The sequence below is a fragment of the Metarhizium brunneum genome, chromosome 6 (genome assembly GCF_013426205.1).
Source record: "Metarhizium brunneum chromosome 6, complete sequence".
NCBI classification, from domain to species: domain Eukaryota; kingdom Fungi; phylum Ascomycota; class Sordariomycetes; order Hypocreales; family Clavicipitaceae; genus Metarhizium; species Metarhizium brunneum.
The window spans coordinates 3,046,382-3,068,769 of NC_089427.1; the positions used below are offsets into that span (position 1 = coordinate 3,046,382).

Genomic DNA, 22,388 nt, shown 5'->3' on the forward strand with positions numbered 1-22,388 from the left:
GCGCTTTATTGGCCGATATTTTCCGCTCCAACAAAAGCTTGGCTGCTCTGTGCAAGGGCGACAGGCAACCTTCGACCGACGGCCATGGCACCCGGAGCCGGTGGTGCCCCGCCTTCGGGTGTAACGACGGATGATCCCCTTGTCTGGATCGATTGCGAGGTAAAGTTTTCCCGTCTTGTCTTGATTTGGGGCCACGAGGCTTGCTCGCAGACTTGCGGCAAGGGGGCGGCAACCCTACCGGCTACATGTCGGTGAAGCTCAGCCCGGACCTTGTAGTACTCACATGGTCATGATTCTAGATGACAGGGCTGAACCCTGATACGGAGGAGATCCTTGAGATATATTGCATCATCACAACGGCCAATCTAGAAATACTAGATCAAGAAGGGTACCACGCAGTCATTCACTGTCCAGCCTCCCGATTGGACCAGATGGATGAATGGTGTACTCAAACACACGGCAACTCTGGTTTAACCGCCGCCGTCCTGGCATCGTCGACCACACCCGAGCAAGCTGCCGAGGGACTGTACAATTATATCTCGAGATTTATACCCGAGAAGCGCAAAGCCCTACTGGCCGGGAATAGCGTCCATGCAGATAGGGCATTTCTGAGAAGGGAGCCTTATGCCAAGGTCATTGATCACTTGCACTACCGCATCTTGGACATAAGCGCCATCAAGGAGGCTGGCAGAAGATGGTGTTCGCGGGAGATTATGGCTCAAGCACCGGCCAAGAAGGGAAGGCACCTGGCTAGAGATGATATTCTAGAGAGCATCGAGGAGGCCAGGTATTATCGGCAGGCAATTTTTCAGCGACTGCCGTAAAAGTGGCTGGGGGGCTGATGTGATCTTGTGTTGCGGTGTGACTGGGTGTTTTTTACTTGTTTCACACCGTCCGACGATATAACATTGGGTAGACCGCTGATTAGGAGCCCGAATTCATCTACTGTCGTCAACGGGCCCATCGAACTTACTGCCCCGTCCGTGATGCCGTTGAATCCCTTCACGTAAAACAATATGCACCAGTGTCACCTATTTAACGTAAATTTCCTCATCCTAGTATCCCAACATCCCAATGGAAGAGAAATATCGCCACCGCCACGTTGAGCACTGCATTTCAATAGTGTCCACACTCTACACATTGGCCGTTTAGGTCAACCGTTAACTCAGCCTGAACAGCTCGACCCATGCATACTGCAAAATCCCGCCAATATCCACACTGTATAATAAACCCTGATGAGCGCCCAATCCCACAGTGTCGATTTGACACATCGACCTACCCTTGGTGAAAGCAGCCCCTCCAACAATCCATGATATCCCCACTACGTCAACCAAGCTCCAAAGAGCTTCCCCTCCCCCTCTCGATCTCCTGTCTCCAAACGGCTTGAGCTCCTCGAATCCCCTGTTGGCCATTCTAGCCAATTCTTCTTCTTCTCTATTTTTGCTCTCCCTCCAAAATAAAAGCCGTCTCTGAGACATAGCCATAATGGATATCAAGACTGTCGAGTTTGAGCCCTTCCAGGACCAGAAGCCTGGCACGTAAGTTCCCCTGTTGCTGGCTCTGGCTGGCCCCTCATCACATGAGGTGCCACAGCTCGGAAAGCTTCCAAAACTAACACAATTGATACCCAGGTCCGGTCTTCGGAAGAAGGTGACTGTTTTCCAGAAACCTCATTACAGCGAGTCCTTCGTTGCGAGTATTTTGTTGTCGATCCCTGAAGGAGTGAAAGGTTGGTTCGAATTTGGCGCATTGAAGCACACACACAGCCTTGCCAAGCCCCTCCAAGCTCCCCCGAGCTAATATCCGTGCTTGCCAGACTCGTTCCTCGTCATCGGCGGTGATGGTCGATACTGGAACCCCGAAGTGATTCAATTAATTGCCAAAATCAGCGCTGCCTACGGCGTCAAGAAGCTTCTAATAGGACAAAACGGTATTCTGTCGACGCCCGCGGCGAGCCATGTCATTCGACTCCGGAAGGCCACTGGTGGTATCTTGCTCACCGCTAGCCACAACCCAGGCGGTATACTTGTTCCCTCCTCTGAAACATGCAACACACTACGTTGGTTAGAGGCTGACCTCTCCGGGTGACTTCGTTCCAGGCCCCAAAAACGACTTCGGCATCAAGTACAACCTTGCCAACGGCGGCCCTGCCCCCGAGTCCGTAACAAACAAGATCTACGAAACCTCCAAGACCCTCACTTCATACAAGTTAGCTTCCATCCCTGACATCGACATCTCCACCATTGGCGCACGCACCTATGGTTCTCTCGAGGTCGAAATCATCGACAGCACCGCCGACTATGTCACCATGCTCAAGGACATCTTCGACTTCCCCACTATCAAGAAATTCTTCAGCTCCCACCCCGACTTCAAAGTGCTCTTCGACGGCCTTAGCGGCGTCACTGGGCCCTACGGAAAGGCCATCTTCGAAAAGGAGCTCGGCCTCAGTGGCGCTACGCAAAACTGCGAGCCCAGCCCCGACTTTAACGGCGGCCATCCAGACCCCAACCTCACCTACGCCCACTCCCTCGTCGAGGTCGTCGATAAGAACAACATCCCCTTTGGCGCTGCCTCAGATGGCGACGGGGACCGCAACATGATCTACGGCGCCAACGCCTTCGTTTCTCCCGGTGATTCGCTCGCCATCATCGCCCACCACGCCAAGTTGATTCCTTACTTTCAGAAGAATGGCGTCAACGGCCTCGCTCGCTCCATGCCCACTTCTGGCGCCGTCGACCGCGTAGCTCAAGCCCAGAAACTAGACTGCTACGAGGTCCCCACCGGCTGGAAGTTCTTTTGTGCCCTATTTGACGCCAAGAAGCTATCTATTTGCGGCGAGGAGAGTTTTGGAACAGGGAGTGACCATATCCGTGAGAAGGATGGCCTCTGGGCTATTGTCGCTTGGCTCAACATCATTGCTGGCATTGGTGTTCAAAACCCTGGAGTCACACCCTCTATCAAGCAGATCCAGAAGGATTTCTGGACCCAGTATGGCCGCACATTCTTCACTCGTTATGACTACGAGGATGTTGATTCAGATGGTGCCAACAAGGTTGTCGGTGTATTGAAGGATCTGGTTGCTGACCCTAAGTTTGTCGGTAGCAAGATTGGAGGCAAGTTCACAACCCACCCCCTCATGCAGAAAGATGTACTGACGAATTTGGTTGTTGTTTTACAGAGCGTACCGTCACAAAGGCAGGCAACTTCTCCTACACCGACCTCGATGGTTCCGTGTCCTCCAACCAAGGCCTCTACGCATGCTTCTCCTCTGGCAGCCGTATCGTCGTACGTCTCTCCGGAACAGGCTCTTCCGGCGCCACTATCCGTTTGTACATTGAGCAGCACAGCAGTGACCCGTCAACATATGACATGGATGCCCAGGATTTCCTCAAGGCCGAAGTCAAGTTCGCTACGGAATTGCTCAAGTTCAAGGAGCATGTTGGCCGTGATGAGCCTGATGTAAAGACCTAAATGGCACTCCAAAGCGTTTTTATTCCTTTGCGCTCAGAATTACATGAGAGATTTGAGATGAGACGTTAATCATGAGTGTGATGTTTCATGACATCCTGCTCACATGTGATGACAGATGATTGCATTCTAGCGTTTGCCAATAAAATACCAAAAAATATCGTTATAATATAGCTTAAAATGAAATAAAAAGTGAGAGGAGATAGTCGTCCCGCTCGCTATGCTTGCAAACTTGTTTTGTTCATCAGGAAAGTCAACTTGGTATCAAATGCGGGCAAAAAGAGAGAAGAAATACATGGGGATGGAGAACATGCTCTCCCTGTTCCAATAACGCCAAAGTAGGACCTTAAATTCAATCTTTTTGGGTTCCGGGCTCCAGGGATTATCATTTCATTTTCATTTCATCATTATTTCATCATCATTTCAGTCGTAAGGTTCTCAGTTCGTAAAAGAGGTTTTCAAAGCGCTCAGCTTCTGAAGGAGTATCAGCGAGGAGTCAAATGCTGCGACACGAGTTCTCCAAGATGATTGTGATTACAAGTAAGACGTACCACGATCGCTAACAAAGTTAATTTGAAACTCGCCAGTTGGTCCTTTGCGCTGGTTATGTTCTCGATAATTCTTGCAGAATACAAAGAGTCGAATGTCTGATAGCCAGACTTTGCGACGAGAGGCGCTTCGCCTAATCCAGTTTGTGCATCTGGCTTGTTCGGTTACTGAGCTTCATGTTAATATAATGTGGTATTTGTGATGTCAATAACCGCCATCAATGGGCATATTACCAAATGCAGTCCAGACAGGGCATTGGCGCAGTTCACCGTCCAAAACTGCTGCGTGAAGTCGAAGACCACCCGTGGCATCATCTTGATATACGATCAGGGAATGGTGGAAGCTATCGTCAAATATATCTCTTTCGGAATTGGTTAGTATACTTCCGTGTCGAGAAAGGGAATGCTCAAGGCCCATACGATTGGAAGAGCTCCTTCTCCTTGCCCAGTGCCAGCTCCTTGGGGCCGCATTGGAGGGTGCGAAGGTTCCTTGCCTTAAGGGATACGAAGGTGCAATACATGAGGACTATATCTGTAGCCGCAGTTAGCAATGTGTTTTGCAGAATGCTCGGTGATACGGTTGATACTGGCAGACTATACCAAGCCATACCTTCCCATGCATTGAAACATAATTTGGCCCAAATCTTGGAGTTATTGGCATTCATACTCCAACGACGAAATCGCAATGAGTCGCCGCATCTCTTGATGCATAGTTCGTGGACACCGCGAAGTGAAAACCAAGGCTTCTCATCTTTGAACATTCGGAGGAGTAGATATGCACAGTCGTCTTGAGAGTTCAAGAACACAGTAAGAGATACTTTATCACCATCGAAAGACCTGTTGGAGTTAGCCAAATGGATTGACGGTGTAAACACATATGCTTGACTGAAAGGGAGGGGAGTTTACTGTCGCAAGAGAACTTTCGAATACATGGGGATGTCGTAGTGGCCTAGTTCATGATGTGGTCCCAAAGATATGGTCCTAACCCTCTAATTTAGAACACAATGCCAGCTTGGCAACTGACGTCTCTTGCTGGACTTACTGTGCCGTATTTTTCATTGGCGTCCGCGGCCAGGGGGAAGAGAAGATATGTTCAGCCCAGTGGGTTATCTGATATAATGGTCAGCGTAACTTGGATGTGTACTACCAATACTGGCCAAACCAACCGGGTCCAGTCGATATGGGGGATATCCTGTATGGAGAACAAGCGGACCTGCTTGAAGTACACACGGCGGGCCTGAACTAAGATTAGAACGATATCAGGCATTGATTCAAAGCAGGGCTATCCAAGTTTGTCTTGACCTACCAATTCCTCTGGCTTCTCGTAAACGGAGTATTCGACGCTCGAGGCTTTTAATCTTGTATTTTGAAGAGGGGGTTCTGAATACGTTGTTAGGACTGATATTTACCAGCGCCGCCACACGTAAAGATGAAAAGTCAACCTTCTAAGAAAATTCCGTAGAAGCGTAGCGTATTCATAATAGATCTTGAATCTGTCTGGCAGCGACAGGCCATTGACTTCATCCTTCATGCAGTGATACATATTCCGCCATCGATTTTCCTTTGACAGCGAACACCGATCATAATAGGCCTTGATATCTCTCAAGGACTTGGACAGGCAGGGTAACACAATGTTCAGGGGGTCCAGCACATATATCAGACAGTCTCGGTTCACCTGAGCAATGTCGGCCAATTCGCGAAGGCGACGAGCAACGCTCGCAATCTCCTTGACGGTATCGGCCAAATAGGAATTGCTGGGTTCGTTCAATGCGATACGCAAGCCCTCCAACTTGAGAGCAATGTCATCAGATCGGTATGCCTCCAAATAGCATCCCTTCAGCAAGATGACGTCGTCGGTCTCGGGCATGTCCATTTTCCAAACTTTGAATAAGCGGACATGGAGCGGCTCTCCTCGGTCACACTCTGGCAAAGCCAAAGGCCCTTGTTTCTCATCACTGGGGACTCGCCTGGAAAAGGGTCAACCGATGCTCTGTAACTAAAATGCCATCCTAGAGGATGTTGGAAATTCAATGACGAGTGCGTATTTGATCTTGAAGCGTCTTGTTGTGCCCATGGCCGTGGTTGGGCACGGATCCCGTATTATTATACAATGGCGGCGGAGTTGGGGGGCAAGAGCAAATGGAAACGGGGATATTGATTTGTTATAGGCCCTTTCCCGAACGACTGACCATTGGAAAACGAGGGACACGGACGGGAATTGGGCCTCTATCACGGTGCACAATGCTTTTTCAAGTTGGTCCACGGCGACACCAAGTATGTCGGGAGCCGGGGAGGGAAAAGCAAGTGTCGACGGTCTGGGGAAGGAACTGGGCAGGTTTCCACCCCCGACTTCCCGCTGCACCATTTGGCAAGAGCCGCATGGCCACCGGAGGCATCCTGACTGCTTGGCCGCTTTGGTAGTCCAGCACGATGGACTGAGGACCGCCAGACTCGACTGATCAGACAATCTTTTTTTTTCTTTTTCTTCACTCTTTCTTGTTTCCGGTGGCGTTGGGTTTCATTCGTCGAATAGGACACGACACGGCAGCATGGCGCACAAAGGCACAGATCCCGATGGATTAATCCCCCATACGCTATATGCCAAACAGTGAACACGTACCATCTGGATTTGGACTGGAGGGACTGGCACAGCTGTCGACGCTGGATTTTCCTGCAGAAGATTGTGACTGGTGCCAAGTCAGAGGCGTGGTGATGATAATCATTCGATCAGTCTCGCGTGTAAACGCCATACACATTCGTCCGACGACCACCAACGGAGAGCAGCAAGGCCACTGGACGTTCTGCACAACAACCAAACCCCTTCGTTGAACAAGACAATGTGCCATCATAGATAAGATTCCTTTGCAAGTTTCAGCCATATCAGCAATGAACAACCCTACCGAGTCCGTGAGAACTAGAGACCCCGCCCTTCCTCTGTTCCCAAACACCCCCCGACTATCGCGATGCTATACTCCACTTCGCATTAGCATCAGCACCGGCGTCAGCATCAGCACCCGCGGTTTGTGAGTGCGAGTGTCCGTAAGACTGCGTGCCTTTACATGCCTCTACACCGATAATGCCAGCCATGGCAATGGCACCCAGCAGCCAGACTGGGACCGCAACTGTCAAGTGCGAAATGCAGTCGGAGCCGAGTGTTCGACTCCAACTGCTCACAGACTGCCACGAAAGCAAGCCAGCCATGTCGGGACCCAGCCAAACTTGTGCTTTATGCATGACAGTTGGACGGGCTAGACTGGACCGGCACTTGCAGCATGCATGGTCAACTGGTCGGTTCTGCGAAATAGTCGACTACTGCTTTGGGCCCGCAAATGACGCTTCCCTGGTGGCAGCCGTGGTCAATGATGGTCAATGATGGCGATGAGGCGGCTCTCGACTGCAAGATTGATCGGTATCCGAGGCAGATTGAAGCCGGCCTGTGTGAACAAGCATTGTTGAAACACCTGGGCAGTATCGCGAGGCTATCCGCCCACCATATATCACAAGCTATCGCCGCTCTAGGTATCTCTCACTCATCCAGTCGAGAACCACCAGTATTAGCCATTGGGTAGGGCATTCCCTCACGCAGTCAGGCATACATGAGCACATCAAACTCAAACACGTCGACTGTTGCATGCGTTACGTGACAGGCGCACAGAGTACTCTTATATTCGTACAAGATTTATCATTGCGTGGCCTCATAGACATTAAATATGATCATGATCAGAGACTCACGCCGACACGTAAAGCCTGCGACGTAATTTCGCCTTCTTTGATGATCACAAAATTGAGACCCAGTTCCATTTAGTTTCCCCGAAAAACAAAAAGAGCGCGCGGTCCATCCGGCGCATCATACAACACCGCCCAGCCCAAAATACAAGGAAAAAGAAGGTTTGCCAAAGGACGGGACTAGAGTACAATGATACGTCTTGACTCAACCCCAGCCGTCATTATGTTGCTTAGTTAGAGTCATCCTCGGCCTGCGGAGGAAATTAGTAAAAACCCCGACATGCCTCTTTACGAGAAAAGAAAAGCCTTACCTGGAAAGCGGCCTTCTCGTCCTCATACCGTTTCTTGTCGGCAGCAGCCTTGGCTTCGTAAGGAGCACGCTGCTTGTCGTTCAAGGCCTTCCAGCGCTCACCAAGAACCTTGCCAACCTGGCCGAAGGTGATGTTGGGGTTCTCAGCACGGACGTTCTCACGCTGCTCATTGGCGAAGAACATGTAAGCAGAGAGACCACGCTTGGGGCCGCGCTCTGGTACTGGTCAGCCGTGTCGTAGATCATGCATAAAAAATGAGACTTACTCTTCTTGCCATCGTCCTTCTTGCCGCGCTTAACCTTAGGCATTTTGAAAGTTTTTGACTGAAGCGGAGTTAGTGATGAAAATCAGGTTTGGTGAAACTTGATGCGTGCATCCAAGGGTCAGGTGTGTGGATGTTGTCAAGTGGCACGCAGTGGCCAAATGGAGCCGGGTAAACAATCCTTGAACGGGCGCGATGAGACGGGCAGAAAGAAAGTGTTGGTGGAGAGGAAGCGCGTGTAAGTGATGGGGATTGACTGAGTCCGAGGTGAGGCGCAAAGCCAATTGCGCAATCACCACGGCTCGAGATGAGCCATTTCCGAGAGGAAAAGTGTCGCAAAAAGCTGAATTGACCTACCTGAACGCCGCTTGTGTGAAAATGAGAGAATGGTGTTGACTGGATGGTCTAATTCTCAACGTCGCTGGTCAGCCCTATTGATGGATCCAACGTTGGGGGTATGCGTTGTGAGGGTTGAAGGATGAAAGCCAAGGACTCAAACAAAGCACCACGATGCAGAGGTGCACAGGGCTCTGGAGGCGAAATTGGAACCGCAACAGATGCAAAAATGCAATCCGAGGCGCGGCAGAACAAGTGCCAAAATGCGCGGCAGCAAAACGATGCTCGTGATGCGAGTGACCTGGGGTTGGCGGCGATGCAGGGCAATAGCGAGGTACTCACCAAAGGTCGCGTTGTGTGTTGTGAGGAAGACGCGCGAGGAGATTGTATGGGAGAATTTGGGTGGGAGATTTGTATGGGAGAGGAAGAGGGGAGAGAGAGCCTTTTTACTATGGGCGGGCCCGGCGGGCAGAGGGCGAGTGATTGTGTGGGCGCGACCGTGTGTGTGTTGAAAGTGGTCAATGTGGGAAGCGTGGGTGCGTGTGTGTGCGTGTGTGGAGGAACGCGGCTGGCCACACACATGCTCGAGTGGACATTGACTGACTTGACACAGAGTCCAGAGTCGAGGTGAGTCCCCGTCTCGCAGTCCTCGTCCGCAGTTCCATAGTCCACAGCCCTCACTCCTGAGTCCTCACTCCCCCAGTCAACCAAGTCCGTCCGGCTCGCCAGCCAAGCACACTTCAACAATATTGCGCACTTGCGCACTTGCACCCTGCCAACCTGCCCAGCTAGCATTTGGACCCGGCTCAACATTTGGACCACCAGCCCATCCGCCTGAGCAAACACCCAGTACCAGGCCACAGCTACCCGCCAGCCCGCTCCTGAACCTGCCTGCTTGCCCAGGTGCGTACGGAGTACACACGCCTCGACATTCTACAGTCGACACAGTCGACACCACGTCGAGTACTCTGTACATTGGTGCAGAAGGCCCATGGACTGCAAGTGTCGCAGGTGAACTCCATAAGTACTTAGACCTAAAGGACGCACTCCCCTCCTCAGCTACATGCGTAAAGTATGTACATTTTCCTAGGGGTACTCAAGTACTGCGTTTTATGACTTCTGAAGCGAGCATGCTCCGTAAGTACGTGATACTACTGGGTAAAGTACTCAAGTAGGTACAAGTACGAGCCTGCGTAGTAGGTACTCCGTACATGGGGTCGATTCTCCGTACCAGCCAGCCAGCCAAGCTAAGAATAACATCGGAACCGGACATGGAAACCACGCCTGCCAGTTGTGGGCGCCTCTTACTCTGCTGTGCCCACGCGCCGTGCACGTCAGGGAGGGGACCACGAGCGGAGCGTGGGAGGCGGGCCAAAATGGTAATGATCCAGCTCGGCAAGAGTGATCAGAAACCAGGGAGGAAAGAGAATGGCACCAGGAAATAACGCCAGTGCTCCGTACTTCACTTGACGCCGTGTGGAGTACGGGAATGTTGAAGGGGCAATAAGCGGCCAGATGCCAACGTTCAGAACTTTGAATGATGGAACGCCTCGCGCAACCCGCAGCAGGTCTCTCGTGGCTACGCCGGATACAAGACACTAGGCACGGAGTACTGCGCGTGCGCTCCGTAATTGGTACTGCGTACGGAGTACCTAGTAGTCGTACCACTGCTGTACGGAGTACGGAGCATGTACTCCCTGCTCCCTGCTTAGATCTTGCTTCCGCCCTTCCTCTCCTTCTCACACTCCCACTAGCCTGCATCACACACTCCTGCCGCCTTCTCCCTTTCGCCGGGCGGGTGTTGGGCTGGTCCAGGGATGGTCGAACTGGTCCATCCATCCAGGGGGGTCATGACCGGTCTCGTGCTGTTGAATGGCTGCGTTGCCTGCTCAAGTTCAGGTGTGTGGGCTGGGGGACCGACGGGGGGACATCGAAGGGACTGGGCTGTTATGCCCATGCGCGCGCCGACGACGGCTAATAATTTCGCGTGGTACTGTAAAGATACATGCGTGTCGCCGACGGTCGCGCCGATGTAGTGTACAAGGGCGCTGTACCACGGCTTCTTCAGTTGTATTCGCACTGTATACATTAGTGATCTCGAGGCAGGTAATGCTGGGCATTGGCTGCTCCTGGCTGCGCTTGCACACTTTGCTCTCTGCCTTGCATTTACCAGCGCACTTGAGCGCAAATGCCTCTCGAAACGCAGCCCCCAACAAAACCACCTAACGTCAGTTGTCATGACCTTTTCTCTTTTTGCAATGTATGAATATCAACTACCCACCTAGGTAGGTAGAGTGTCCAAGCCGCAGACTATTACCTAGGTAGAGACTCAGTCGTGACTCTTTTTGTCGAGTATGCTATCCAAGTCTCAAACCAACGACTGAAATACTACTTACGTCCATCCCCTCCTCAGAATTGATATTGGTATTGCTTCTTTTCTATTATCGAACCGCACATGCTGTGATCGTCCCTCACGTCTTATTTTGGTTGACTAAAACACCTCTGCGGGTGGCTGGTTTGAAAAGTCACTAATGCCATCGAGACAAGCAAGATTATTATCACTTGGCATAAGCACAGCTCTTTTTCTTCCATGGCATGGACCGCAACCCCGGGGCTTTTAGCTTACTATCATAATAATACTTGGAAGAACGCGATCAAGAAGGTGGCTGGATCAATGCACACCTGTGATCATTGCGGAGTTCACCAAACGTTTCAATCAGTTGCCCCATACCTCAACTTGCGTCTTTACGGAGTAAGAGCCAATGATAGTATTTAATCCTCTATGCTGAAAATAGCGCTGCGCGGATAATGGAACTATGAGCAAGACACGACACACTGTTGCTCACATGGGTTGATGGGGTCAGACGCTGCCCATCCATGGATCGGGATGCAGGAGTTCCGGTGCGCAAATGAAGCGCACACCATCCGACACACACACTAGACGCATCTAGCACCTAACAGCCTCAAAATGGCCAAGAGGTGAGAGTCGTTTCGCTTTGACAATGTCTCGTATTTCTTTGACAAGCATCTCCTCGCACACTTCATGTTATCAAATTACAAATTCTTTTCTGACATCAAGACCAGATAACAAGGTACAAAACTAATACCACCGAGGTTTTTCATTACTTGAAGCAGGACAATCAATTTGCCGAATATGAAATATCTACATATAGGTTCCTCTGGTGGTTTCACCCCATACAGGGCCAGCCCATACTCCTCCGTTCTCAGCTGTGCGCATACAATGTAGAGCTAGTACTAGTACTACTAGTACTGCCGCTATAATCTCCGGCTCTTCCATCCTTGTGCATGGCTTCTTTGGGTCAGGTACGGAGGAACTGACATCTAACAGCACGGAGCAACTACCTTCAGGTACCTAGATTTTAGAGATACTTAAGTATATTAAAATATACTAGTTATTATTCCTTATCAAAGAGTATCGTCAAGTATCTTTAAATATCTTCAAGTATCATGAGAGAAGTAGGTTGAATACATCAATTGGACCTGCGCACATTCAAAGGGATGTGGCACCCAGTTGACATACCTTCAATATGACCGAAAGCATCGCTCTGAAAAGCACTTGGAACAAATTTATCCTGCGACGAAGACAGGGTTTACTTGCCATACTCTTTTTCTCATGATAATACCTAGCAGGCAGTAAATCTGGCAAGTGGCGCTAGTTGGGTACTTACGCCATCAATAGTACCACGAGCCAGGGAACGACACTTTCCAATTGTACGGAGTAGTACGGAGTGCTCCGTGACCTCGTTTCCTCTGCTGATTTCAGAGCTTGAGGTGCCAGAGCGGGGTACTTTGCGGCGTACATGACGAAATGTATCGTCATACGACTATTACTTGTACCGGTACATGACCGTTAGTATCCTGAGAAAGCCACATCCTGGTGGCAAGCTCTGAGCTGTGTCACAGCTTGCCAAACCCGTAATAGTAGACATAATACCAACCCCGCCTCGACCCTTGGATAATAGAGGGCCGAAGGAGAGAGACGCTGACGAGGCTGGTGTTTTGAAAGTTCCGCCTGTCTATGCACTGAACCTCAAATAGGTAGTACTAGTACTATTCCAACAGTAGTACGGTGAAAGCTTTTGATTCTTCGAGATGTGAAGCTCACGAGCTAGCAACTGCCCTGCTGCCTAGGTAGGTCAACACAGTCCAATTGATACCAGGCTGACATGAATAGCATGCCGCACAGAGGTTCTAGGCACTGTTGCCTCGTCGAATACACCGCAATCTGGAGCGTTGAGTCCGTATGTACGGAAGACTCGCATTGTAGGACCCGGAGGTGTACGGAGACGGAGTACTACATGCCGAGGCGGCAAAGAGCGAGACGGTGAGAGCAGCATTGTGGAACAAGGCGCCTTGGAAACTCCTGTGGCACCAAAGAGGCACAAGAAACACGGGATAGGGAAACGGGGACGAGTCGATCTCAATGCCTTCAGAGACACGGGCAACTGAACTGTGCTAGTCCAACCAAGACCTAGTCAGACCAGGACAACCCGGCAAGAGGCCATGTAACATTCGTGAGAGTACTATTGCGTCGCCGTGGAGGAATATGTACGTACAGAGGTTCTCGTCCTCGTCCACGTCCTCGTCCACTCCACTTCCACCCAGCCGAAGAGGGCCGAAGAGGGACAAGAGCAGGAGCAAGAGCAGGAGCAGGAGCCTTTGCGGCGTTGCGCGTCGACGTCGAGAGCGTGTGGCGTTCCATCTCCCGCACCATTCCTTTGCCAGCAGCTGGACCCAAACAAATTTTTGGAGGCCAGACAAGGCTTGGGCCAAGAGCCACAGTCAAAAGGTACACGCAGCGACTTTAGGCGGGTACGCGACACACATGCTGATGTAGCGGCTTTTCTTGCTGATACTGTGTTGTACCTGGCCGCCCAGCCAAAGGGGTCTGGGCTGGCTCCAATGTTTCCGACACTCTGCGTCCCCCAACTCTCAACCAAAAGTCCAGTTCCAAGTTGACTCGCTCTTCATTCTCCCACCAACCTGCCGTATTTGCCGCGGTTGAACCGACCAACCGGGCCGTTTTCAATCCGCTCACATAGACGGGACCTAACGGACGGGTTATTAGTTGCTTTGGTGCGGAGTGGATGTCGTCAATAATCGCTGGATTCAAACAAACGACTAGACCAACAGGCCGCTTCACTCATCGTCCTTGACTTGCAGAAAACTTTGTGAGCTCTACGGCACAACAGAAAAGCATTCACCACGGATCCTTATTAATTTTCACGCGAACAACGCGTCTTACCATGGCGTCCATGAACCAGTTTCGCATCCTTCAGTCGCCAGCTGCCAAGCCGTATCACGTGCATAACAGCTCCCTCGTCGTGGTCATAGCTCCCCGCGTCAGGTGGCTCCACCCCGAACAGATCTGAGCTAGCAAATCTCAACTCTGCGTATGTACGTACATACATATATCCAAACCTCTGGGTTCTCGTGAGATAGCTCGTGGCTTTGGTGGGTGTTGCTCAGCCACGTGGGGTATGTTCACTACCAAGTCGATGACATATCGGACGCGGTGGTCGCATATGGAATTAATGTTGTACTCTGAGTAGATTGCCCACCTTGGAGTCAGTCCATGTCTAAAGAAAAAAAAACCATGAGGTGCCTTGAAGAGTATCTGAATGATATGTTCAACTCAACCGGACGGACAGCAGCTCAATTCTTTCCCGTGTGGATTAGTTTCGGCTGACGGCGCCTGATACGAATACTGCTCATGTATTCTGGCTGACGGCGAATAATGCTCACTGCCATACGGGACATAGCATTCAAGTCGGTAGCATACAGAAGAACATTGTTCGTCCAGCTTTTGAGCTAGTCAGGGCATAAGACCGCAACCCTTGGACCTCAAATAATTGATCCTTTTTAATGCGCAAATACCGGCGGACATTGAGTCCCATTCAGCGTTTTGCCCTGTGCAAGGCCGCGGGTTCACAGGATATACATAGACGGCCGCGAGAATCTTCTACTCGGTACTTTGCATGGTGATCGACGACGGCAGCTTGCTTGGCAAGCCGGCACTGTGTGTAATACGGCATCGATGCATGACAAGGCAGCGCTGCAGACTGGCATGAATGGCGGCAACGACCCACCGCGTGTCATGCAGCGAGAGTCGCAACATCAAGTACGGCCACATCGGCTTCAGCCGCGGAACAAAACCCGAGTTATGTCGTCCCGAAATCGCGGTTGCAGGAACCTGTGCCGGTCGGCATTGCCATGCCAGTTTCAGAACCCTTTTGCCCCGTTAGCAGACCTTGAGCGTGCAGCGATGCAGAGACGAGTAATGTAGTATAATGTCCGTGGCTTTCTATATCAATGCAAGCATCACGGATGGCTTATAGCATGATGTTTTGGCCTCCTCAAGGATGACACCAATATGACGCCAGTACAATTACCAATAGAGGGCTACGCAGCAATATTTGAGAGAAACCGAACATCGTGGCCTCGTCCCGCTGCAGGCTGCATTGATATAATCAAAAGTAGAACTCACTTTCTGTCGAGATGTATCTATTCTGCCCGTGCCACAGATACGTGCCGTCCATTTTTCTCTTGTTCATGAGAGCTTCTCATCTTGTGGAGTAGTAGAATATGATTTCGAATTGCAATTTTCACGTAAATATCTTGGCGAGATGTACAGCTCCGTAACGAAGAAATTTAAACAACCCGTTTTCCCCGGTTTGCCTGCGAGTTTACATTGCGTTGAACAAGGGGGTCGTAAGGCTGATTCTGCATCTACACGTAGCGTTAATTGCATGTAGCAGTAGATGCCAAAGTTTGGCCTTGTGTGTTTAACTTACCTGCGATGAGGTGACGCCACACAGAGGCACGTATGATATTCTATTTGGGCGGGTATTTGAGCTGATTTCATAGCTGGAAGGGTTTGAACGCTGGGAGCTGAGGGAAAGAAGGCAGTATCAAGCGATGACATCGCCCAGAATTGGTGCGGACGTATGCTGCCAGGGACATTGCGAATCAAAGTACGCAGGTAGTGAGAAAACAGAACCGGGATTAAGTACCAGTCAGGTAGGCATGGGAATAAATTCCCCGATGTCGAGCACGAGAGACTGGGTTCAAGAGCAGAGGTTCCGCATATCAGATTGGCAAACAATACGGATTCAAGTCCTGTAATCTCCCCACAGTAGACCATATATATCCAATGATCCCCGTCCCCAGTCGACACCTATTCATCACCGTCAAGATCAAGAACAACCTCGCGCAACTTGGCATCCCTCGCCCAGTCTACCCCACTGCCCGCAACAATGCCACTCGCCACACCCTTGATCACCCTCCACCGCTGCCTACTTGCCCTCATCGCCACCTCCAGCTGCCGAATCTCGCTCTGCGTCTCCTCATCATCTAGTCGGCTGGCCTGTTTTTGCTTCACCTCCTCCGCCAGTTCGAACAGCGTCGACGTGAGATCAACGTTCCTTCGAATCACGCGGGCCGTGTCGCTTTGGACTTCGGTGAGGTCGTTCCGGATAAAGGCTACCTCTGTGGCGTGCTTCGCAACGTTTATGGCGGATTGGTCGCGCTGTTCTATAAGTGGGAGAAGATCTCTGTCAAGTACGTGAGCCTTTGTGAGAAAATAGTCGAAAGAGACTGGGCCTCTTCCTTCTCTTTTGTTCCCCTTACTTTTCGGCAGGAGCTGCATTTGTGCCGTTGTGGACGGCTTTGAGGATGGGATTGGCTGTCATGACAGATTCAACCACGTCATTGCGTAGGCGAAAGTTGGCTCTAGCCTCGAGGAGAGCTTGCTGAGTTTCCGCCGATACCGCCTCATCGTTGTGAGATGTCGCTACGTGTATGTTAGTGTGTTTTTGGTCAACACGGAGGGCATAACACAGCTATACTTGGTTCATAGGATGATTGAGCTCTTATGATTGCAATCTCTAGCCTCAACTGCTGCAGCTGGTCGTATAAATCCAATACTCGCTGCTCATCTTCGGAAAGAGGTAACCGGGCTTCAACCTCGTCGCGTTGTTCATCTTCATCGACCATGGATATGTCCTGGGCCTCCTCCATGTTGAATCACTCCGAGCACGCTGGCTGCTTTGTAATTTACCTAGAGCCCGGTAGACGGATGTTTCTGAGTAAAACAAGCATCGGTGCGTTCATGTCAGATGATGCAGGTTCTCACCATTCAAGTTGGGCCCATGATAAGACGACGCGTTTTGGACGACTTGATTTGCGTCAATCGACTGTGGCCCGTGAAGACGATTGGATGTCGCTGGATAACATTGAATGGGATGAGATCCACTTCAAGCATGTCACAAGGGCCCGGTGCCAGTTGACGGGCAAGTCAGCTGCAGGGTCGTCAAGTCAAGTGAAGGCCCACTGAATAGCAGCTTGCTTCAGGGTACCGCCTGCCGTGTTTTAGCGCCAAGCCGTGCCAAACTGGGCTCAACTTGGGCTCAAGTGCTGTCAACTGGTGTCTGGTGCCTAGCCGGATCTAGCAGTGGCCTGCACACAAGTTCGTAATCTGGCATTGTATGCTGTCTCGGCCTGTATGTGCATCTTCGTCATACTCGACCTCTCGGGGCGCCGCTGGACAGTCGGGTTTTAGACATCACTCGTCCGTTGTCTTTCGCCCCTGCCATTTTTGGACCTCGCACAACACACCACATTATCAACAAACAACAACAAACAACACGCATCGCCGTCTGCCCGTTTCACCCCGTCACCGTCACTCTCCGCCTCGGCCGCTCCGCCTGCTACGGGAGAATGTCTCGGGAATGGCTACGCAGGTGTTGATTGCCCATACGGGCCAACGCCTCGAGGTCGATGCTTCACAGTTCTCGGCGTATGTATTCCCTCTCACTTCAGGGGCTGCCCCGGTGCGGCTTGCTTTCCTTGCGGCCTCCGACTAATCGCGCCAATTCGCAGCATCGATGAGTTGAAATCATGGGTCTCTCGACACAGCTCCGTGCCACTCCAGCACATGGTTGCTCTGACTCCCCAAGGTCGCAGCGTCAAGTCAGCTAGTCTCCACGCCGAGGTCGGTACTACACGAGAGAGGATGCTCAAATCAAGCCAGCATGGGAAATAACGATTGCTAATGTGGTTTAAATTCACAGAAGGAGTTGTATGTGTATGATATTCGAGTAACGCACGATTCATCCTCCAGCACCTCGACCTCACTGGTTCCCGACACGCCACTACCCCCACGGTTATCAATTCCAAACGCCCCAAACTCTATAGACGATGTGCAAGCTATTTCGTCATGGCAGGGTTTGTATCAAGAACGTCGTGCATGGGCAATCAAGTTGGCAGAGGAATGTGCCCGCCTCAACTCCGAGGCTATGGCTCGATACGATGAGATGGATGTCATGATCAAGTGCTTGGACGCCGCCGTTGCAAACCTCGAGATCAGCGTCAAGCAGATTGAGCCCAAGTACAACGAGTTGAAGAAATGGGTAGAACCCGCCTTGGCAGAACACGAGAACCTGGCTTCCATGTGGGAACAACATATTCGGCTTGCTCAAAACACCCCTATATCGCCCGTCTTGGTCAAGTTCATGACTCAAGGGAAAGTGACCAAGGGGAGCGTTACCTTGGAGGACCTCATTGAGCCCGAGACGGCTAGGAAGGCTGCAAAGCTTGCCCCCACGGCCCGCCGTAGGTTTGTTGAGAAGGCCGCCACGTTGGACAAACTTGCGTCGCAAATGTATCAGGGCTTGGAGAAGCTGATTGCAGACTTTGACAAGATTATGAATCGTTCGGCTTTGGGTCACAGCACTGACACGGCTCAACTACTTGATGATATCGAAGCCGTGGTTAACCAGATTGACTCAGACTATCGCACAGCCCTGGGGTATAGCGGCTCCCAGAGAGACCTTGCACAGGCATCCAAAACAGCATCAAATCATACCGAACGACTAGTCCCATCTCTGAAGAAGAGGGCTAAGGAAATGGACGACTTAGTACAGTACGCCACACTGGCTCGAAATTCTATTGCCTCGGAATCAGTTAGCTGTATGCGGACCATTACCGATGTAACCTCCTTACATAGCAATGTGCGAAGCCAGATCAACGTTCTCAACCAGTCCGAGGACGACATGACCACCTTTGATTACCTCCGACTTATTCATCAGCTCCCATATATGTATGCATCATTCGTTGTCGAGGCGATCCGTCGGCGTGAATGGGTTGACAAGGTCAAAACTGACTCTTCCACTCTTGCCAACGAAATGGCGCTGTTTCAGGATGAGGAGTCTAAAAGGCGAAGGAAATGGCATAAGATGGTGGGAAGCATGTACGGGCCGGCCTTGGATTCGCATGTTATGGGCCTTGAGGTGAATCTTCTGGGAGAAGACTTGCCCTGGCCGTCAATAATGAAGGATGATTTGAACACGTTCGTCCAGACCCTCCAAGAACAAGAACCAGATGAAGCCATTCTCAAAGACATTGAAAAGCTCGTTCAAGAACTCAACAGTCCCACAAAGCAGCAGTCAAGACGGCTCAAGGCATTTAAGAATGGCAGTGTCCACGAAGCGGCTCTAGGCAGAAGTGGGCTTATGATTCGTGGGGATGATGATCTTCTTCGCTCCTTGCAGGACGACAAGTGCAAGATGGAAAGCAAGCTGAGGACGGCCGAGAGCAGAGTCAGACGTCTTGAGGACTTGCTCCACAGGCAAAGCCAAGCATCCCGGCCCAGTAACTTGTTCCAACCTCAGAATCAGCAGCCGCACGAGCGGCGAGATTCAAGTTCCTCTGTCAGATCGAATCGACTAGATGATCGTCGGCGATCTTCCGATGGAGCTGACCCTCTTCTACGAAGAATTACCCAGCTAGAGAATGAGCTTCGGGAGGAGAAGCAGAAGTCGACTCGCATCCAGAAAGATCTCAGCACCAGAGCAACGGAGCACGACGACATGAAAGACCAGATACAAGAAGCCAATTCTACCAAGAAAGACCTGCTTGGAAACATGGAGGCTTTGAAGCGCGAGTTCCTGGAGGAAAGAAAATCTTTGGAGGACGAAATCAAGACGCTCAAGGCTCGTCTGGAAGAAAATGAAGATGAGATGGAACACTTTGACGCGTCTCGCGAGAATGAGAAGGCTGCATTCGACGGGCAGATTCAAGACTTCGAATCACAAATCGAAAAGTTGGCCAAGGAGAAGACGGATGAGGCTTTGAAAGCTCAGGGTCAGGTCGAGTACCTTCGGAGAGAAGCGCAAAAGCACCTTGAACAGTTAGACACGTCTATACGACAAGTACAAGAAGGCAATGAGGAAATAGCCATACTATCAAAGAAGCTCCGGGAAGCGGAAGAACTTACCCAAAGTCAACTCGATTCACTCCACAAAATCCACGTCGAATTATGTCCCGAAGAAGCGGCTCCTACTGATTTGTCAGATCTGACAGAGATGACTCTGTCCCGCATTGCCAACCTGGCAGCTAAATTACAGAACACTGAGAGTGATTCGGCTATGACCAAGGCGGATCTAGAGCATGCTTTGACATCCGTCAGGGAATTCAAGGCAGAGATAAGTGATACAAAGACGAAGCTCGCCAAGGAAGAAGACGGCGCGGTACAACTGCGCGAGGTTGTGTCCGAGGAGAAATCTAGGGTGGCTGCTCTTGAGAATGAGCTTACAATCGCCAGAGATGACCTCAGTCAACTACGAGCGAAATTGTCCGCCGGCGAAACAGGTTCCGAAACGCTACAGAAAAAGCTTGAATCGGCGGAGAAGAAAGTTAGCCAACTGAATGAAGACCTAGCATCTCGTCAGTCTCAAGTTGGCAGTCTGGAGGAGGAACTCCACTCCATTAAGCAAAGAATGGAAGACATGCAAACCAAGTCTTCGGACTTGACCGCGCACTATGATACAAGAGATACGCGAACCAAGGACCTCACTCAGAGACTCTACACTCAGAGCGAACGTCTCACACGCCTCCTCGAACGTTGCGGATACATTGTTGCGAGAAAGCCAGGGGAGATGACCATCACCAAAGTTATACGGTCGGACCGGGCTACTCAGAACCCCAACGATTCTTCGGATCCTGGGAATTCCGCACGTCGTTCCATTAGCCTGAGCACAAAGTCGATGGTGGATAGTGCGGATCTGGAATTGATGTACTGGATGAATGCCAGCGACGCAGCTGCTGAGTCGGAGAAATACAATGCATTCCTAGAAAAGCTTGGGTCGTTTGACATAGAAGCCTTCTCTGAAACCATATACATGAGAATCAAGGAAGCAGAGCACAAGGCTCGAAAGTGGCAACGAGAAGCCAGAGCCTACAGGGATCGCGCGCATACTCAGCAAAAAGACGCGCACGAGAAGATTGCATTCAAGAACTTCAAAGAGGGCGATCTAGCCCTGTTCCTGCCTACGCGTAACCAGCAGGCAGGCGCATGGGCAGCTTTCAATGTTGGATTCCCGCACTACTTCCTCCGTGAAACAGATGCGCACCGTCTTCGCCATCGAGAGTGGCTTGTGGCAAGGATATCTCGTATTCAGGAGCGGGTAGTTGACCTGTCCAAAAGCCTTCAGCCAGCGAATGATTCCGAGTCTATCAATGACGATGAGAATGACAACCCCTTCCAGCTATCAGATGGCCTACGATGGTATCTCATCGATGCACAGGAAGATAAGCCTGGCGCACCATCAACACCCGGAATGGGCAAATCAACTGTTGCTTCCAATAAAGTTGAAGCAACGGCCGACATTCAGTCTCTTCCGATGAAGGTCAGGGGCAAGAATCGAGACAGCATCGCGAGCATTGAGGGGATCAACAAGAGCCTTTCAAAGAGTTTGGAGAGCAGACGCAGCAGTTCTGGGTCGAAGAAGGCTCTGCCGTTCCCAACGGCTGGCGGGACAGCGTTGCTGAAAAGTAGTGCCTTGGCCAGCGAAACAAACTCCCTCCGAGCCGTTGCACCAGATTCCCCAGCCGGAATGAGTCCCGTGCAAGCAGGGCCATTGTCAAACGGCCAGTTTCAAGCCAGCAACTCTGAAAATACGACAAGCCCGGAGACACAAAAGGACACGTCTGGCAATGAAGGAGGCGGTCTGCAGCCTAGAGAGTCGTCAGCACAGGGAGCCGCAGGAAGTTCTTCCGAGGTACGAAATGTCGACTCCCTGCTAGGCTCGTAAATGTTGCTGATCGCCATGTACGCAGGCCCGTATGAGTGTGCGACGGGAAGATTCAGCAGGAAGCCAGTCTAAGAAATCGGTGTTGTGGGATTCCCTGTGGAGCATGGACTATTTATATGAAGGTCCAGTGAAGAAATAGCGAGGCAGGAGTGGTGGTTCGCCACGAAGAGTTGGAATACAAACGGGTGCATTTAGACTACAACTGCTGTAAAAATAAAGCGCCTGGGATGGTGTTGGCGTCATGGTCAAGCTGCATTGGGAAAGGCGTTTCCTGCTTTCCTACCTGATATGTTGGGGCTCTTTATTACGTTCCGGTTCATGTTTTAGTTATGTGTACAATCCTAGGGATGGCTGTTCCATGTTGGCAAGTGAGCAAATTGGGCGGATATTCTTGTTCCCTGGTTGCCCAGTTGCATCATCGATGGTACGTAGTAAGGGGTAGGTTGTGTTTAGTATAGAAGCTTCAGATACCAATTATGCGAGGGTTTACCTATAAAGGGGGATGTTTTCTGCTCGACGTTCAGTTTGGCGATGGAATTACGAATCGTGGAGGACCAGGGTCTGACTGAGACAGTGCACAGTGCAGCGCAGCGTCAAGACGTTCATCTACGGTGCTTACCTCAGC

At 51.0% G+C, this 22,388-nt stretch overlaps 6 protein-coding genes across 6 annotated transcripts; 3 read left to right on the top strand and 3 right to left on the bottom strand.

Moving 5' to 3' along the window:
- Positions 1-84: 84 nt before the first annotated feature.
- On the top strand, positions 85-824 carry REX2 (Oligoribonuclease; the record flags this gene model as incomplete). Its single annotated transcript, XM_014690597.1, has 2 exons — positions 85-159; positions 300-824. The coding sequence occupies 2 exons, from the start codon at positions 85-87 to the stop codon at positions 822-824; spliced, it is 600 nt and encodes a 199-aa protein (XP_014546083.1).
- A 661-nt stretch (positions 825-1,485) lies between these two features.
- Positions 1,486-3,471, top strand: pgmA (Phosphoglucomutase; the record flags this gene model as incomplete). The annotated part of the gene is made up of 5 exons (XM_066131604.1): positions 1,486-1,538; positions 1,632-1,729; positions 1,817-2,020; positions 2,100-3,113; positions 3,179-3,471. The coding sequence occupies 5 exons, from the start codon at positions 1,486-1,488 to the stop codon at positions 3,469-3,471; spliced, it is 1,662 nt and encodes a 553-aa protein (XP_065987747.1).
- A 415-nt stretch (positions 3,472-3,886) lies between these two features.
- On the bottom strand, positions 3,887-5,889 carry G6M90_00g102670 (uncharacterized protein; the record flags this gene model as incomplete). The annotated part of the gene is made up of 10 exons (XM_066131605.1): positions 3,887-3,942; positions 4,020-4,184; positions 4,251-4,378; positions 4,437-4,548; positions 4,627-4,853; positions 4,923-4,997; positions 5,059-5,126; positions 5,179-5,258; positions 5,323-5,396; positions 5,459-5,889. 10 exons carry the CDS (start codon positions 5,887-5,889, stop codon positions 3,887-3,889), a joined length of 1,416 nt encoding a protein of 471 aa, XP_065987706.1.
- A 2,083-nt stretch (positions 5,890-7,972) lies between these two features.
- nhp-1 (Non-histone chromosomal protein 6) lies at positions 7,973-8,361 on the bottom strand (the record flags this gene model as incomplete). Its single annotated transcript, XM_014690594.1, has 3 exons — positions 7,973-7,993; positions 8,054-8,268; positions 8,319-8,361. The coding sequence occupies 3 exons, from the start codon at positions 8,359-8,361 to the stop codon at positions 7,973-7,975; spliced, it is 279 nt and encodes a 92-aa protein (XP_014546080.1).
- Positions 8,362-15,849: 7,488 nt separating this feature from the next.
- Positions 15,850-16,691, bottom strand: G6M90_00g102690 (uncharacterized protein; the record flags this gene model as incomplete). Its single annotated transcript, XM_014690593.1, has 3 exons — positions 15,850-16,225; positions 16,302-16,464; positions 16,520-16,691. 3 exons carry the CDS (start codon positions 16,689-16,691, stop codon positions 15,850-15,852), a joined length of 711 nt encoding a protein of 236 aa, XP_014546079.1.
- A 710-nt stretch (positions 16,692-17,401) lies between these two features.
- ATG11 (Autophagy-related protein 11) lies at positions 17,402-21,763 on the top strand (the record flags this gene model as incomplete). The annotated part of the gene is made up of 3 exons (XM_014690592.1): positions 17,402-17,469; positions 17,553-17,664; positions 17,744-21,763. The coding sequence occupies 3 exons, from the start codon at positions 17,402-17,404 to the stop codon at positions 21,761-21,763; spliced, it is 4,200 nt and encodes a 1,399-aa protein (XP_014546078.1).
- Between the last annotated feature and the right edge of the window lie 625 nt (positions 21,764-22,388).